Source organism: Equus przewalskii, chromosome 15 (assembly GCF_037783145.1).
Source record: "Equus przewalskii isolate Varuska chromosome 15, EquPr2, whole genome shotgun sequence".
Taxonomy (NCBI): domain Eukaryota; kingdom Metazoa; phylum Chordata; class Mammalia; order Perissodactyla; family Equidae; genus Equus; species Equus przewalskii.
The window spans coordinates 87,680,289-87,697,727 of record NC_091845.1 but is presented as its reverse complement, the minus strand read 5'-3'; the positions used below and the strand labels follow the sequence as shown (position 1 = coordinate 87,697,727).

Here is a 17,439-nt window from a genome sequence, read left to right as displayed (position 1 = left end):
CAAAGAAAAAAAGGGAGAAAGCTCAAATAAACAAAATCAGAAATGAGCGAGGAGAAATAACAACAGACTCTGCAGAAATACAACAGATTATAAGAGAATACTACAAAAAACTATATGCCAACAGAATGGATAACCTAGAGGAAATGGATAAATTCTTGGACTCCTACAATCTCCCAAAGCTCACTCAAGAAGAGGCAGACAATTTCAACAGACCAATCACAAGGAAAGAGATTGAAACAGCAATCAAAAACATCCCAAAGAATAAAACCCCAGGACCAGATGGCTTTCCTGGGGAATTCTACCAAACTTTCAGAGAGGATTTAATACCTATCCTTTTCAAGCTATTCCAAAAAATTAGGGAAGATGAAACACTTCCTAACACATTCTATGAGGCCAACCTCACACTGATACCAAAACCTGACAAGGACACCATGAAAAAAGAGAACTACAGGCCAATATCGCTGATGAACATAGATGCAAAAATTCTCAACAAAATTTTGGCAACCAGAATTCAGCAATTCATCAAAAGGATCATACATCATGATCAGGTGGGATTCATACCAGGGACACAGGGATGGTTCAACATCCGCAAATCAATCAACATGATACACCACATCAACAAACTGAGGAATAAAAACCACATGATCATCTCAATAGATGCAGAGAAGGCATTTGACAAGATCCAACAGCCATTTATGATAAAAACTCTGAACAAAATGGGCATAGAAGGAAACTACTTCAACATAATAAAGGCCATATATGACAAACACATAGCCAACATCATACTCAATGGGCAAAAACTGAATGCCATCCCCCTGAAAACAGGAACGAGACAAGGATGCCCTCTATCACCACTCTTATTTAACATAGTACTGGAGGTCCTGGCCAGAGCAATCAGGCAAGAAAAAGGAATAAAAGGAATCCAAATAGGGAGGGAAGAAGTGAAACTCTCGCTGTTTGCAGACGACATGATCTTATATATAGAAAGCCCCAAAGAATCCATTGGAAAACTGTTAGAAGTAATCAACAACTACAGCAAAGTTGCAGGGTATAAAATCAATTTGCATAAATCAGTAGCATTTCTATACTCCAGTAATGAACCAACAGAAAAAGAACTCAAGAACACAATACCATTCACAATCGCAACAAAAAGAATAAAATACCTTGGGGTAAATTTAACTAAGGAAGTGAAGGACCTATATAATGAAAATTACAAGGCCTTTCTGAGAGAATTGGATGACAACATAACGAGATGGAAAGATACTCCATGTACATGGATTGGGAGAATAAACATAGTTAAAATGTCCGTTCTACCTAAAGCAATCTACAGATTCAATGCCATCCCAATCAGAATCCCAATGACATTCTTTACAGAATTAGAACAAAGAATCCTAAAATTCACATGGGGCAACAAAAGACCCCGAATTTCTAAAGCAATCCTGAGAAAAAAGAACAAAACGGGAGGCATCACAATCCCTGACTTCAAAACATACTACAAAGCTACAGTAATCAAAACAGCATGGTACTGGTACAAAAACAGGTGCACAGATCAATGGAACAGAATTGAAAGCCCAGAAATAAAACCACACATCTATGGACAGCTAATCTTTGACAAAGGAGCTGAGGGCATACAATGGAGAAAAGAAAGTCTTTTCAACAAATGGTGCTGGGAAAACTGGAAAGCCACATGTAAAAGAATGAAAATCAACCATTCTTTTTCACCATTCACCAAAATAAACTCAAAATGGATCAAAGACCTAAAGGTGAGACCTGAAACCATAAGGCTTCTGGAAGAAAACGTAGGCAATACACTCTTTGACATCAGTATTAAAAGGATCTTTTCGGACACCATGACTTCTCAGAGAAGGGAAACAATAGAAAGAATAAACAAATGGGACTTCATCAGATTAAAGAGCTTCTTCAAGGCAACTGAAAACAGGATTGAAACAAAAAAACAACCCACTAACTGGGAAAAAATATTTGCAAGTCATATATCTGACAAAGGCTTAATATCCATAATATATGAAGAACTCTCGCAACTCAACAACAAAACATCAAACAATCCAATCAAAAAATGGGCTGGAGACATGAACAGACATTTCTCCAAAGAAGATATACGGATGGCCAATAGGCACATGAAAAGATGCTCATCATCGCTGATCATCAGGGAAATGCAAATCAAAACTACACTAAGATATCACCTTACACCCGTTAGAATGACAAAAATATCTAAAACTAATAGCAACAAATGTTGGAGAGGTTGCGAAGAAAAAGGAACCCTCATACACTGCTGGTGGGAATGCAAACTGGTGCAGCCACTATGGAAAACAGTATGGAGATTCCTCAAAAAACTAAAAATAGAACTACCATGCGATCCAGCCATCCCATTACTGGGTATTTATCCAAAGAGCTTGAAGTCAGCAATCCCAAAAGTCCTATGCACCCCAATGTTTATTGCAGCATTATTTACAATAGCCAAGACATGGAAGCAACCTAAGTGCCCAGCAACAGACGAATGGATAAAGAAGATGTGGTACATATATACAATGGAATACTACTCAGCTGGAAAACAGAACAAAATCATTCCATTTGCAATAACATGGATGGACCTTGAGGGAATTATGTTAAGTGAAATAAGCCAGCAAGAGAAGGATAATCTGTGTATGACTCCACTCATATGAGGCATTTAAAATTATGGACTAAGAATAGTTTAGTGGATACCAGGGGAAAGGTGGGGTTGGGGGGTGGGCACAAAGGGTGAAGTGGTGCACCTACAACATGACTGACAAACATTAATGTACAACTGAAATTTCACAAGATTGTAACCTATCATTAACTCAATAAAAAAAAATAATAAAATAAAATAAAATACCCAAACTACACACGCGCGGGGGGGGGGGGGGGTGAGCACAGGAGGAGGACGCAGGGTTGTGGGGAGACTCCAGGTCCACTGCAGCCACCCGTGAGGTCCCTCCTTTTAAAGGAGAGATGCGGCAGGGATGTGGCACCGAGTGTCTGCTAAACCTGCAGGACAGGGTGGTAGTGTCCGATAATGCGCTGCATGTTTGAACTATTTCACAATTCAAGGGAAAAATATTTACAAGTCATAAACAACAGATGCGACGGCAACACCACTGCAGGGTGTCTGGAGGCCTCAGGTTGCAGCCGCAGTGACCACGGCCCAGGAAAGCTTTTCTGCCCTGCAAGCCACTGGTGATCTGCAGATGACATTGGTGACGGAGAACGTACTCAAGAGTGAGAGAATTCAGTACAGCAGTCAGGTTAGAAAAAGTCTTCCTGTATGTGAATGACACTCAGAAAACACACTGAAACAAGTCATTTCATTTATAAAAACCACAAAATCCATAAAATGCTTAGGATTAAACCTAAGTTTCTGCTATATGAAGACTGCCTTCAAACACTGCAGAAGAAGGCGTGAATGGAGAGGAAAGTTTGATATCACAGAAGCGTCAGTTCCTCCTAAATTAACGTGCAATTTTATCACAATCCCAGCAAGAATACAAACAGGGCTTTGTGGGGGGAGTGCGGAGGGGGAAGAGTCAAGCCGATTCTAAAATATACAGGAAAATCCACACTGAGGACAGTCAGAGGACGGTGAAGAGGAGGGAGAGAGAAGCAGCACAGCCAGGATGGGGCAGAGCCGGCAGACGCACAACAGCGGACTTGCAAACTGGCCCAAGCACAGCTGGACACTTAGGGCAGGACACCGGCGAGATTTCAGATCTGCAGGGAACTGATGGGTTAGTCAGGGAACACTGGGAAGTCTGGGGAAACATCCGAGACATAAAGAAGTCTGGAGCCCAGTCTCACTTGGTAAACCAGGCTCTGGGTGCGTGGGGTCACGAAAGAGGTAGTTTTGGACACAGACCCATTGGGCCGGCCCTGCGAGGTGGCAGAGGCTCTCAAACATCCGAATGCACCCTAGGGACAGCTCCCACCTTCCCTGTATCACGAACGTCTCGAGTTCATAAGGACGACCAGGGATGGAAATGAGAAGCTGACCATGGGGAGCTGGAGGGTGGAGGAAAGATGGTGCCGGGGAAGGGAGGCAGCTTCCCCCAGCTCATGGCTTGTTGTTGTTCTGGAACTTTCTTTTTTAGCCCAAAACTAACAGATGGAAATCCATCCAGCACCTCCAGCTCTTCCTTTTATAAAAGAGTTAAACTTAAAAGAAAAGACGTATCAAGAATTATTGCAAACAAAGCACGGCTTTCTGCATGTACCATCGAGTGGGGTGTACTTTTCACAGTTTGGTGGCCCCCTCCTAGCCTTGGTCTGAAATGTCCATGCAACCCCCATCCTGAGGGCCCCTTTCCTGGAATCTGCTGGCGCCCTGCCGTTGTCTCCGGAGCCCCAGCGGCCTGCACCCCTGCCTCAGAGCTGCGCTCCTGCCCCTGAACTGCCCCCACGGTTGTTGTGACCCATCACCGCCAGGCCCAAGACCCGGCCTCCCACCCCTGTTGACGTCTACGGAATTCGGGACGTTGAGCGCCTGGCATCCCGAAACACGTTGTCCTCTCCGAACCTCTGTGGCACTTCCAGTCCCCCTCTTCCGGGTCGTTCTCCCAGACCCCCTGGACCTGCCTGCTTTTCCTCCAGGGGTCCACGAGGCCTCTGCTGACTCACACAGGCCGGGCGCCCTCAGGCCAGAGGAGAGTCCTCCCACTCTCCTTCAAGATGTGCGAGAGCTCTGCAGACCTCAATGTGTCTCTTCCCCTCCTGAAAACGTGATTTCTAAATCTCCGTGTTTGATCTTATGATCAACTGGAATAAAAATACTCCAGTTACAATTTCTGGGATGAAGAATATTGGACTATACTGAAAATTATTTCGAGTTAGCAAGTTTAAACACTTTCTCATAGACTGAAGTTGACTTCAATTGTAAAGCTTGGTTTTAGAATTATACAAACAAGGGGCTGGCCCCGTGGCTGAGTGGTTAAGTTCGCGCGCTCCGCTGCAGGCGGCCCAGTGTTTCGTTGGTTCGAATCCTGGGCGCGGACATGGCACTGCTCATCAGACCACGCTGAGGCAGCGTCCCACATGCCACAACTAGAAGAACCCACAACGAAGAATACACAACTATGTACCGGAGGGCTTTGGGGAGAAAAAGAAAAAAATAAAAAATCTTTAAAAAAAAAAAAGAATTATACAAACAAGTTTTTAGTGAAGTAGTACACGATTTTAAAGTAACGAAGTATAGTGTAAGGGGAGAGTTCAGACAATGCAGAACACCTGCTGAGAGCCCAGTGCCATCACTTGCTCGCTGTTGTGATCCTGAGCAATCGTGACCCTCTCTGTTTCAGTTTTCTTATCTGCAAAACAGGGATCACAATGCTGACCTCTCTGGACTGTTGTGAGGATCACGTGAGATAATGCATTCGTCACCCTGTTTCATGTAAACCTCTTACAGTGCCACCAGGCTCACTGCCGGAAACTGTTACCTGTTATTTTAAATTTTCCTGACAGACCATCATGCATTTAAACTGCCTGATACTTCCAGGTGCTTTGCAAATGGGTAAGTGGACTAAGCACAATCTGTCAAGAAATTCATAATTTGGCAAGCACTCTGACCAGCAAAACGAGGGACGATATTTATCCAGAAACCAACTCAAACGGCCTTGCTCAGTCCCTCCAAATAATTCTGAGGACTGACCAACACGCCACACGCCTGCTGGTTGCTGTCACGAATACAGCACAGGGTGAGACGAGGGTCACATCACTGGGAAATGAGACCTGCTCTGACGTGAGGTCACCAAAGAGGATGCCCAGGGACATACCCCAGGACCCCACCCCATTCCTGCCACCGCAGGTCTCCAACTCCACAACCTGCAGGCCCCTGGCCACCCAGGGATGCCCAGAACCCAGGTCCTGGACGAGGAGGAGAGGGGCTGGCCTGGGAGCTGCTGACACCTGCCTGAAGCCTCCCCCGCAGCACTGCTAAAGAGCAGGGCAGCTTCTAAGGTGGGGACAAGGCTGCTCCAAATCACCGAGCCGCCCCCATTCCAGGCAGGTCGCGTCCACTGACTTGCCTGAATGAAAGGGGAAAACACACTGAATTCACTTTTTCCAGCCACAAAGTTAGTGTCTCCTAACCAGCCGTGAGGAACGCAGCGAGAACACTGCTTCTATGAGAGCATGTGCACAGCTGACACTGAAGTATGAGAGTGGTTAGCCACCTGACACCGGTCCTGATTGGGGGCTGGGGGGCTTCTTCCTGAGGCCACATTTCAGGGGCCATAACCCAGGCCTGACCCTAGAGCACACTCAGCCTTCAGGTGGGGAGCCGTGGCTGAAGGCTTCGAACCACTGCTTTAAACAATAAAATATCCCAGAAGCAGAGAGACAGTACTGGGAACGACAACGACACACGGCTCAGACCAGCCTTGCAGCAGGGACTCTCACCGTGCCAAGAGTTCCGTCCCCACGGAATTCCATGAGGAAGACGAGCCAACACACCCATCTTACAGAGGAGAACAGTGGGCCCTAGCAGCCTGAAGGAACTGGCCCGATGTCCCACAGCAGGACCCGAGCCCAGCCTGCCCGGCCCCAGGCATGGACCCTGTGCTGCTCTGTTGCCACGGCCTCAACACTCAACTCGACACTCAACTCTTCTCACAAACCAGAGGAGACAGCATCTTCACCCTTGCAGCGTCACAGGACTCGAGGGCGTGTGGGTGCCAGAGAAGAGGCCCGGGAGGAAAGGCAACGGGTCTCATTCCTCTCCCGCCGGCCCGCTATCTTGAATGTAGAACCCGGTGCCAGGGGGAAGACACCACCACGGTCCATGTCCAGGAAGAAGTCTGTGAGGCAGGGAACCTGGCTACCTTTCCTCAGCCAAGAGACTCGGAAAATTCATTTCCCAGGAAAGGAGCCAACTGCAGAGGAGAGACCATCCAGGTGCCTGCAGCTGCTCTGACGGGAGGCTTCAAGGGAGGAACTCAAAGTGCGGCCAGAGCAGCCGGACCCTTCCCGGCGCTGGCACAGCGTCAAGCCCCCCGGCATTCAGATGACTTGGGAAAACGCTCTTCTAACTTAAACCCTGAACTTGGCCGACGCCCTGGCAGGATCCTATCACAGAAAGCCCTCTGGTAAACCCCAAGGACGTGTAAAGTCATGTCAATACGCACCATATTCATGGAGCCAGGAGTCAGGATGGGATGTCTCCCATCTAAGTGCCTGTGGGAAGGACATTTCAGGAACAGGAGGCGTCCCTCTTTGACTTGAGAGGAGCCACAGGCAGAGGAAGCCTCCCAGCGCGGTCTGGTCCTGGTTCAAACACTCTCCTGCAACCAGGACAACTGTGGAAACACCCACTTAATAAAACTTGCTTTGGGAAAGGTGCTTATCAAAGCAAGCAAGACAGGGGCACGTTTCTGGGCTGTTTTTCCCAATGACATTACGGGATGGGGGAAGGGGAAAATGTTCTAGAGAAATGAAGTCGAGAAGCAATGGACATGCAGGGACTATTTGGAGAGGCACCTCTGGAGTCAGAGACGCACCACAGCCCCGGCTTTGCCCAGAGACGGGAGGAGCAGACCTCTCTCTCGGCCTCAGAGTCCTTGGCATGAGAACTCGGCCGTTCGCTCTGGGTGCTGTGCACTCGCCCCCAGTCCAGGATCTTCCCCCATCGTCACCGTCACTGCCCCGACTGCAGGGCACTTTGAGGTGTCGCAGCCCCATGGTCCACGGGCAGAGAACGAGGGGGTGGGAGGACAATCAGGCCGTGCTCGCGTTCACCGTCACAGACCACAAGACCCGATGGACTTCAGGCTCTACAGCGCTGTCCAGCGACCACACCAGGCCCATCCGTGCCCCATGGGGGCTGCCGGCAACGCCCGCAGGTGGAGCAGAGGCGCCAGCGTCTGAGACGCTTGCATGAGCTGCAGCGGACACTGACGCCAGCCCGGAGGGCGGGTTGTCAACCTTTGACGCCCCCGTCTCCTTTGAAACTGACACCCCTCGCCCCACAGGCCAGGCGCCCCTTCCTTAACGAGTCTTTCCATTTCCCTAACTGCTCGAATGTCACCCGTGTTCGTGGAAGAGCAGTCGCACTGTGGCCGGAGCTGTCTGCATCTCACTCCTCTCCATGTCCCCCCAGCCTGGTCGCTGGCCCGCACAGCATCATGGCTGACCCCAGTCACACGGCCCTCCTGACCCAGTGTCACATGCGGGCTTCCGCCCTCCTTCAGAGCCGCACGTCTTGTGACCCGGGAGACACAGGCGTCTCCTGCGGACGTCTGGGAAAGGCTCTCCTCTGCTGAGGAGAACAGGCGCCGCTGGAGGAGCCGCTGCGGGCAGCTCCTGCTCACCCCTGCCCGCCACTGAGGGAGACCACGGCGCTGCCCTGCAGACTGCCCGCCACTGAGGGAGGCCACGGCGCTGCCCTGCAGACTGCCCGCCACTGAGGGAGGCCACGGCGCTGCCCTGCAGACTGCCCGTCACTGAGGGAGGCCACGGCGCTGCCCTGCAGACTGCCCGCCACTGAGGGAGGCCACGGCGCTGCCCTGCAGACTGCCCGCCACTGAGGGAGGCCACGGCGCTGCCCTGCAGACTGCCCGCCACCCTGGAGCCCGGGACCCTGTCACTGAGGGAGACCACGGCGCTGCCCTGCAGACTGCCCGCCACCCTGGAGCCCGGGACCCTGTCACTGAGGGAGACCACGGCGCTGCCCTGCAGACTGCCCGCCACCCTGGAGCCCGGGACCCCGTCACTGAGGGAGACCACGGCGCTGCCCTGCAGACTGCCCGCCACCCTGGAGCCCGGGACCCCGTCACTGAGGGAGGTCACGGCGCTGCCCTGCAGACTGCCCGCCACCCTGGAGCCCGGGACCCCGTCACTGAGGGAGGCCACGGCGCTGCCCTGCAGACTGCCCGCCACCCTGGAGCCCGGGACCCCGCCACTGAGGGAGGCCACGGCGCTGCCCTGCAGACTGCCCGCCACCCTGGAGCCCGGGACCCCGTCACTGAGGGAGGCCACGGCGCTGCCCTGCAGACTGCCCGCCACCCTGGAGCCCGGGACCCCGTCACTGAGGGAGGCCACGGCGCTGCCCTGCAGACTGCCCGCCACCCTGGAGCCCGGGACCCCGTCACTGAGGGAGACCACGGCGCTGCCCTGCAGACTGCCCGCCACCCTGGAGCCCGGGACCCCGTCACTGAGGGAGACCACGGCGCTGCCCTGCAGACTGCCCGCCACCCTGGAGCCCGGGACCCCGTCACTGAGGGAGACCACGGCGCTGCCCTGCAGACTGCCCGCCACCCTGGAGCCCGGGACCCCGTCACTGAGGGAGACCACGGCGCTGCCCTGCAGACTGCCCGCCACCCTGGAGCCCGGGACCCCGTCACTGAGGGAGGTCACGGCGCTGCCCTGCAGACTGCCCGCCACCCTGGAGCCCGGGACCCCGTCACTGAGGGAGACCACGGCGCTGCCCTGCAGACTGCCCGCCACCCTGGAGCCCGGGACCCCGTCACTGAGGGAGACCACGGCGCTGCCCTGCAGACTGCCCGCCACCCTGGAGCCCGGGACCCCGTCACTGAGGGAGATCACGGCGCTGCCCTGCAGACTGCCCGCCACCCTGGAGCCCGGGACCCCGTCACTGAGGGAGGTCACGGCGCTGCCCTGCAGACTGCCCGCCACCCTGGAGCCCGGGACCCCGTCACTGAGGGAGATCACGGCGCTGCCCTGCAGACTGCCCGCCACCCTGGAGCCCGGGACCCCGTCACTGAGGGAGACCACGGCGCTGCCCTGCAGACTGCCCGCCACCCTGGAGCCCGGGACCCCGTCACTGAGGGAGACCACGGCGCTGCCCTGCAGACTGCCCGCCACCCTGGAGCCCGGGACCCCGTCACTGAGGGAGACCACGGCGCTGCCCTGCAGACTGCCCGCCACCCTGGAGCCCGGGACCCCGTCACTGAGGGAGACCACGGCGCTGCCCTGCAGACTGCCCGCCACCCTGGAGCCCGGGACCCCGTCACTGAGGGAGACCACGGCGCTGCCCTGCAGACTGCCCGCCACCCTGGAGCCCGGGACCCCGTCACTGAGGGAGACCACGGCGCTGCCCTGCAGACTGCCCGCCACCCTGGAGCCCGGGACCCCGTCACTGAGGGAGACCACGGCGCTGCCCTGCAGACTGCCCGCCACCCTGGAGCCCGGGACCCCGTCACTGAGGGAGACCACGGCGCTGCCCTGCAGACTGCCCGCCACCCTGGAGCCCGGGACCCCGTCACTGAGGGAGACCACGGCGCTGCCCTGCAGACTGCCCGCCACCCTGGAGCCCGGGACCCCGTCACTGAGGGAGACCACGGCGCTGCCCTGCAGACTGCCCGCCACCCTGGAGCCCGGGACCCCGTCACTGAGGGAGACCACGGCGCTGCCCTGCAGACTGCCCGCCACCCTGGAGCCCGGGACCCCGTCAGTGAGGGAGGTCACGGCGCTGCCCTGCAGACTGCCCGCCACCCTGGAGCCCGGGACCCCGTCACTGAGGGAGACCACGGCGCTGCCCTGCAGACTGCCCGCCACCCTGGAGCCCGGGACCCCGTCACTGAGGGAGACCACGGCGCTGCCCTGCAGACTGCCCGCCACCCTGGAGCCCGGGACCCCGTCACTGAGGGAGACCACGGCGCTGCCCTGCAGACTGCCCGCCACCCTGGAGCCCGGGACCCTGTCAGTGAGGGAGGTCACGGCGCTGCCCTGCAGACTGCCCGCCACCCTGGAGCCCGGGACCCTGTCACTGAGGGAGACCACGGCGCTGCCCTGCAGACTGCCCGCCACCCTGGAGCCCGGGACCCCGTCACTGAGGGAGGTCATGGCACCGCCCTGCAGACTGCCCGCCACCCTGGAGCCCGGGACCCCGTCACTGAGGGAGACCACGGCGCTGCCCTGCAGACTGCCCGCCACCCTGGAGCCCGGGACCCCGTCACTGAGGGAGGTCATGGCACCGCCCTGCAGACTGCCCGCCACCCTGGAGCCCGGGACCCCGTCACTGAGGGAGACCACGGCGCTGCCCTGCAGACTGCCCGCCACCCTGGAGCCCGGGACCCTGTCAGTGAGGGAGATCACGGCACCGCCCCACAGGACCACCCGCGACCACTAACGCCCCCGAAGCTGCACCTGCGACCCCAATGCCGCTAAGCTGGGTTCCTGGTCCCCAGCCGGGATGCTCACTCCCATCTCCATGCTGGAGATGGATGTGGACGCCTGTCATGTGTGAGGCGTGTGGTCTGGGACCCTGTCACAGAATGCCGAAGGCCATCTGAAGTGCCCAGGGAGCCTCCTGAGAGGCATGGGGTTGGCAGGACTCCCCAGGCTCCCCGACTGGTGTGTGTGTGAGATAACTCCACACCGCTGTTGCTTCCACCCCTGGGTATGAGAACAGTTAACTGCAGCTCAAACCGTAGCTGACACGACAGCATAAAATAAAAGCTACCCAGGAGCAGTCTGAACACCTCCTCCTCGCCCCTGCCGCAGGGCCGTGCACTTAGGATAATTCTCAGGTAAGACTCCAGGGGCAAGGAAGCCACACGATGAGCCAAGCTCCACATGTGCTTTTGCCAAAATTAATTAAAAATGTTTATTTACAACTCAGTAGACAGTGGAAAAGAATACTAAAATCACATTTCTTTTAAAAATAAAAGAGAATTCAAAGACATTCTAGTAGGGTGCGAGATGGGGGGCTCTGCTCGCTGAGCAATGCACCTGCTCAAGCTGTTTATGTTCAACCATCTACGCGACTGGCCCACGGTCAACAGATATTCATGAAGACTGTCACGGCAGCCCTGAGTGTGCAAGGCCGACAGGACAGCATGGACCAGAGAAGTCCAAAGTGCTGGCAGAGAAAGCACGGGGTCTTCCGGGCCCACAAAGCAGCAGAAATACCCCCCCCACCCCAGGAGAAGACTGGATGAGAGCAGCCAGTGGGTGTGACAATCAACCACGGATCTACAGAATGGAAAGGACTTAGCCTGGAAGAGGCCTGGGAGCAGCGGGATCAGGGCAAGGGGAGGATTCAGCCAGGAGAGGTCCTGGCGGCTAGAAGGCGGCCCAGTGAGGCCTTCGTGTCAGAGGCCAGGGACGGACTGTCTGCACGGGACTGGCTAGGCAGCTCTGTCTTTACAAAGTGTCCTCGGGCTGTGGGGTAAGATGTGGATGGAGGTGCGGTGGCAGAGATCCAGGTAGGTGTGTCCTACGGGCGAACACAAGGTGGCTGGGGCAAGGGCAGGAGACAAGAGAGCAGAGCCGCAGGCTCATGGGCTGCAGGGAAGATGGCAGTGGCGGACGGGAGTGCAGCGAGATGCAGGGGGCCCTACCGGGTGGATGGAGACATGGAGGCCCTTTTACCAAGGAGGGGGTGGGCTCTGGAGAAGGAACATGCTTGAAGGAGAAGATGCGGATGACGGTAACCTACGAGACCTCCAAATAAATGTGTTCAAGACAGACAACCATGATGACATTCCAAAATCAGGAAAAATGGCATTTAGTCAGCGCTAAGGAGACGTGTCCTAGAACTAAGGTGAGACGCAGCAGCACGTTTACTGACCACATGTGTAAGTGAGGCAGTGCTGACGAGCTGAGGGAGTGCGGTGGGCCGAACTGTGCCCTCCAAGAAGTACGTCAAAACCCTAAGCCCAGGACCTGGACACAGGGCCCTGTTTGGAACTAAGGTCTTGGCAGACGTCATCAAGTTAGGACGAGATCCTTCTGGAGTAGAGTGGGCCCTAGCTCCCATAACTGGTGTCCTTATAAGAAGAGGGAGATTTCGAGATGCACAGGGACCCAGGAGAAAAGAAGCCACGCAAAGACAGAGGCAGAGATGGGAGTCACACTGCCGAGACGAGGCCCCAGGAGCCCTTGGGAGCAGAAGAGGCAGGACAGGACTCCCTCGTGGGGCCTTCAGGGGTGGGCGGGGGGAGTGCTGCAAAAGTCCTGATTTTGGACTTCTGCCTCCAGAACTGAGACAATAAATTCCTATTGTTTTAAGCACCCAGCCTGTGGCCCTTGTTACAGCAGCTGTAAGAAACTAACACCAGGGGAAAAACTGTTCTTAGCTTCAGAGGAAACGGGAAGGTGTACGCCAGACACAAGGCACTGAACGAGAACACGGCCGTCAACTACCTGACAGAACACGTCTTCGGGGGTTTGAACCTGTTTAGGCCTTGGATTCAGTTTTCACATTTCAAAACCAGGGACAATTGCACTTAATTCCTCAAGTCGTACATGGGGTACAGTCTACACTGCAATGGATAATTAATTATGAGCTATTACTGGCACAAATTGGACACTGCCCTAAGTTATACTCACTAACCTATGAGATAACATGGCAACATTTCCTTTTCTAGTACCATGTTACTGTTACTGCGGTGTCAGATCTGACAGGTCTGCACACCCTCCCTACTCTGAAGGTGACGCTGGGTGACAGGTAACAGCGTGCCACCACCCAGAACAGTGGCTCTCGACAGGGGGTGACCTGGGTTCCAGGGACATGACAACGGAGACTTTTTTGGCTGTCACAACTGGGAGGGAGGAACTACTGGCAGATAGTGGGCCGAGGCCAGAGACGCTGCTAAATGCCCCACAAAGCACAGGGCAGCCCCCAGCAAAGAGCCGTCAGGCCTTGTGTGCAAGCGCAGAGCTCTGCTCCAGGAGCAGGGACCAGGTGCCCACAGCGAGGCCTTGAGTATCACGAGTTCTCCTTCTTACCCAGAACAGGCACACCGGCCACGTGTCCTTTCCAATCTGGCTAACTCCTGGCAGATGCTAGAAACTTCCTTCTGACGCTCTGGAAGAAGTGAACATTCCCATCCAGACGACAGCTGCACGGACTCACGGCCTGCAAGCACCTGCAGTCACAGGCCCCGCAAAGCCGAGGTGGCCCCTGGCCCAGCGACCTGTCAACCCAGCTCAGCACAAACCACCCGCCCGGCTGGATCGGGGATGAGGAACTGTCCTCCGAGCTATCTGTCCCAGTGCCAGGAGCCTCCCCAAGGATCCAGTGGTCAGCTCTGTGGCTGACCCCAGATTACAATTCGGCAGTAGTGGCTGGACCATCCACAGAGCGGGTGCAGGTAGCCACCCTTTATCTGAACCTCGTCGCTAGGCCGAAGCCACTGTCTGTTGGGAACTGGTGGAGCTCCTTTGCTGTCCCCTGGCACACGAAGCCCTGCAGGGGGTCCTGACGCTGCCCTGTGGTACCTGTGCACACGGCACGTTCCTCACACGCTGGTCATCAAGCTGCCGCGGTCAGCTCGTCGCCCACACGATGTGCTCTGGTCTCAAACAACTGTAGCCTCCAACCTACTCTCTGGTCAAGAGCTCCTCAGAAACAGGACAGGCTAACTGAGAGGAGGAATCCTGTCTCGGTGAAGGCCGGCTCAGGAACTACGGGGCGCTCTCCAGGGGGCAGCATATCCCGTCCTTCCTTTTACCAATAACACAAGTGCACACACATCTGAGCAGACGAGTGTGCAACAGCTGGGAAAGCCACGTCAGACAGCCAGGGACCGTGCGCAGGGCAGCACACTGCTGAGCAGAGCAGCGTGGGCCTTGATTCTGACCTTCCAAAGTCTGTGTTTACTGGGCAGTTCTACAAGAGTCCAAGAATAAAAGTATACTAATTGGTTTAAATACTCAATGTTTTCATCAGGTCACTGAAGACATTATAATCAAAACTATATTAATATTTAAAATCAGGTTGGTACTGTCGACATGTATTTTACCATCAAAATCAAAAGTTTAGTTCAAGGTTCTGGTCCACTGAGACAGGACAAATCTTTGAACAGCTGGAAGATGTCAGAAGTCAGGAGTCCTGGCACTTGAAGGGTCCTATACAGTTACTCTCCTCTAAAAACAAAACATCTCGACGAGAGCCAAAGAAAACAAGCGATCTCATAGGAAACCGACCAAACATAAAAATACAAAATTATAATTCCTCTCCAATCTTTATTTATAAAATTTACTTAGCTACTAGAACTATTTAAACTGTCCCAAGTAAGGGAAACAATTTCTTCTTGAAGTCACGGAAACACCATTTTCCGGCATATGAGAAACAGCCATAGGCATCATCATGTGTTTGTCATGGTTGTACTGGGGTTTGTCAGGCTGGACCCTACAAAGTTCCTTTCAGCTGGACAGCCAAGCAGCTGACAGAATCCATGAGACGGTCTGACTAAAGGAGCCAAACGATAGATAGCTCGAGGTCTGCTCGATTTCGTTTGAATTTTCAAGCTAAAATGTCAGCAACTCAGAAGTCGAATGTAAATAAACACGCCATGGGGAGTTTGGGAGTTTGTTTTATGTGTTCACACAAGTCTGTCCATGGCTCTCCTCACCTCGTCTAAACCTGCCCGTGAACCGCCTACTCCTGGGACACGCAGCCCACTAGCACGGCCTTCACGTGTGGAAGAGCACACCACACATGGATGTTTTCCTCTAAGTTCACACTCTGTAGGACCGGCAGGAAGATGGTGTACAACCCTGCACACAACCAGGAGTCTGAAGAAAGGAGAAGAGACACTGCCACCAGCTGATTTGGAGTATTCAATGCTTCAGAGTATTGTCACACAGTCCCGGGCACGGGGAGACTTTTTAGACTAACAATTGTTAAGAGTGGGGATTTTAAATTAAGTTACAAAGAGCACTAGAGCTGTGCCCACACTTGTTCTCAACTGGAGCAGCTTTTATCTGATTTACACAGAATTCTACAGCAGAAGAAGACTGAGAAATGCTGGCTGGGACTAGGAGCGTCACAGGGCTGTCATGAGAAACTCAATGACACAAACATGTGAAGGCTGAGGACCATGGCTTCCATGCTGTAGAGCTCAGCAGAGACTGGCGGGAAAGACAATGCTGACGACGATTCGGGTCTTACCTGGGCAGGTAACTAGAGAATGCGAAGCACAGATGCTACCACGATTTCATGCATAGAGACCAACATCTAACACCTCCAGCTTTTAAGAACCATCAGCCACCCCTGACAGGCACTTCGCACCTGGACGTACAGCCCGCGACGGCACAGGAAGGCTCACCTCTTCTTCTTGGTGATGATGAGCACATCGTTGAAGAGGAAGAAGTAGACCTGCTGTCTGGACATCCTCCTCGAGAAAAGCACCGTGTCCTCCACGTAGGCCGTCAGCTCGCCCCTCTTGACCAGCCACCGGGAAGAGGAGACCAGCGGAAAAGGCTGCAAGAGAGAAAACTCAGTTCCCATTCAAACCGAATTCAAGTCCTTTAAAGATTATCGAGTAAAACATAAACTGACATTCCAACCAATGAGACAGACCATGGCACGCATCGTTTTTCCATATAATAGGGAATTACAATAACAGAGGTACAGTCCATTCTCCAAGAAAAAACGAAAAACATTTTCCATATTAAAAACTACCAACTTGCCAATATGACAACAAAAACTCCATGAGAAGATGTTATTGGGTCAACCAAGAATGACCATCCTTCCACTGAGTCTCAACCAACCAGGAGTCACTGAGACTGAAAAACCTCAAGATGAGATCTGTCGGCATCAACTGAGTTATTTTAAATATCACAGACCAGAATCTAAACGTACGGGAAAACACAGATAACCGAGGTTAACAAGAGACAAATAAAAGCCTGCATTCACTTTAGGAACTGAAAGGACTTTGATAAAAGGAGAAACACCAGGCGAACGTGTGTGCTGCCCGCTCACTCTCCTTCACCTGTCTGGGAGGACACCTGCTCTCGGCCTGTGCTGGCTCTCCTCAAGGAATTGCAGCCCTGAAAGCATCTTTCTGGCTGTGAAAATGAAGTTCTTCCAAACAACCCATCCTAATCTCACAGAAAAGGCTGCATACAAGGAATTCCATTCTGTTTTTTTCTTCATTCAGTTTCCAGTTTCCAACTGGAAAACTCTCAAAACCACAGAATAATCCCTACCCTTAAGAGCTCTTTTTTTTTTAAGTTACCAGAAATACTTACTGCCAAAAATCTGATTTAAAAAGCTATATCCATAAAATAAGCAAAAATTCTTGGACATGAAAGCGAACTGTTTTAGTGTGGTGCAATCACATGTTATCCTTTCCAGGGAATAATGATTAAAAACAGCCTTGGGAAACTAAGGATATTAGGGAGGAAGTAAGAAGGCTAAGACAGGATTTCATATTTTTTTTAACTTCATAAAGGACTTTTATAAGAAAGTTGCTTATTAGTTATATATGATTTTCCTGAAGGTTTAAAAAAGATGAAAGATCATGTCTGACCTCAAACTTTAAAAATGGCTATTAAGGGAGTTCGTGGCGTTTCCAGCCCCAAATCTCAAATCAGACAATTACCCAATAGGGACGGCTGAGACTTAAAAGGCTGACAGACAGAGAGATTGCTCAGAAAATGCAGGAGGATCCCCCCAGCAGCATACATGAGAGCTGCCAGTCAGGGCAGGTCCCGCTGAGTGCTGTC

The 17,439-nt window shown here is 53.2% G+C and overlaps 1 protein-coding gene across 4 annotated transcripts in view; it reads right to left on the bottom strand.

The window, feature by feature from the left end:
• Positions 1-17,439, bottom strand: part of ARHGEF26 (Rho guanine nucleotide exchange factor 26) — a 113,605-nt gene that overhangs the window by 18,875 nt on the left and 77,291 nt on the right. For all 4 annotated transcript variants that reach the window (XR_011527661.1, XR_011527662.1, XM_070577671.1 and 1 more), the window contains exon 10: positions 16,038-16,192. Coding sequence is in view for 2 of the 4 variants with exons in the window: in XM_070577671.1 (XP_070433772.1) it covers positions 16,038-16,192 (155 nt within the window). In the remaining 2 variants the exon portion in view is untranslated. The remainder of the gene's footprint in view (positions 1-16,037; positions 16,193-17,439) is intronic.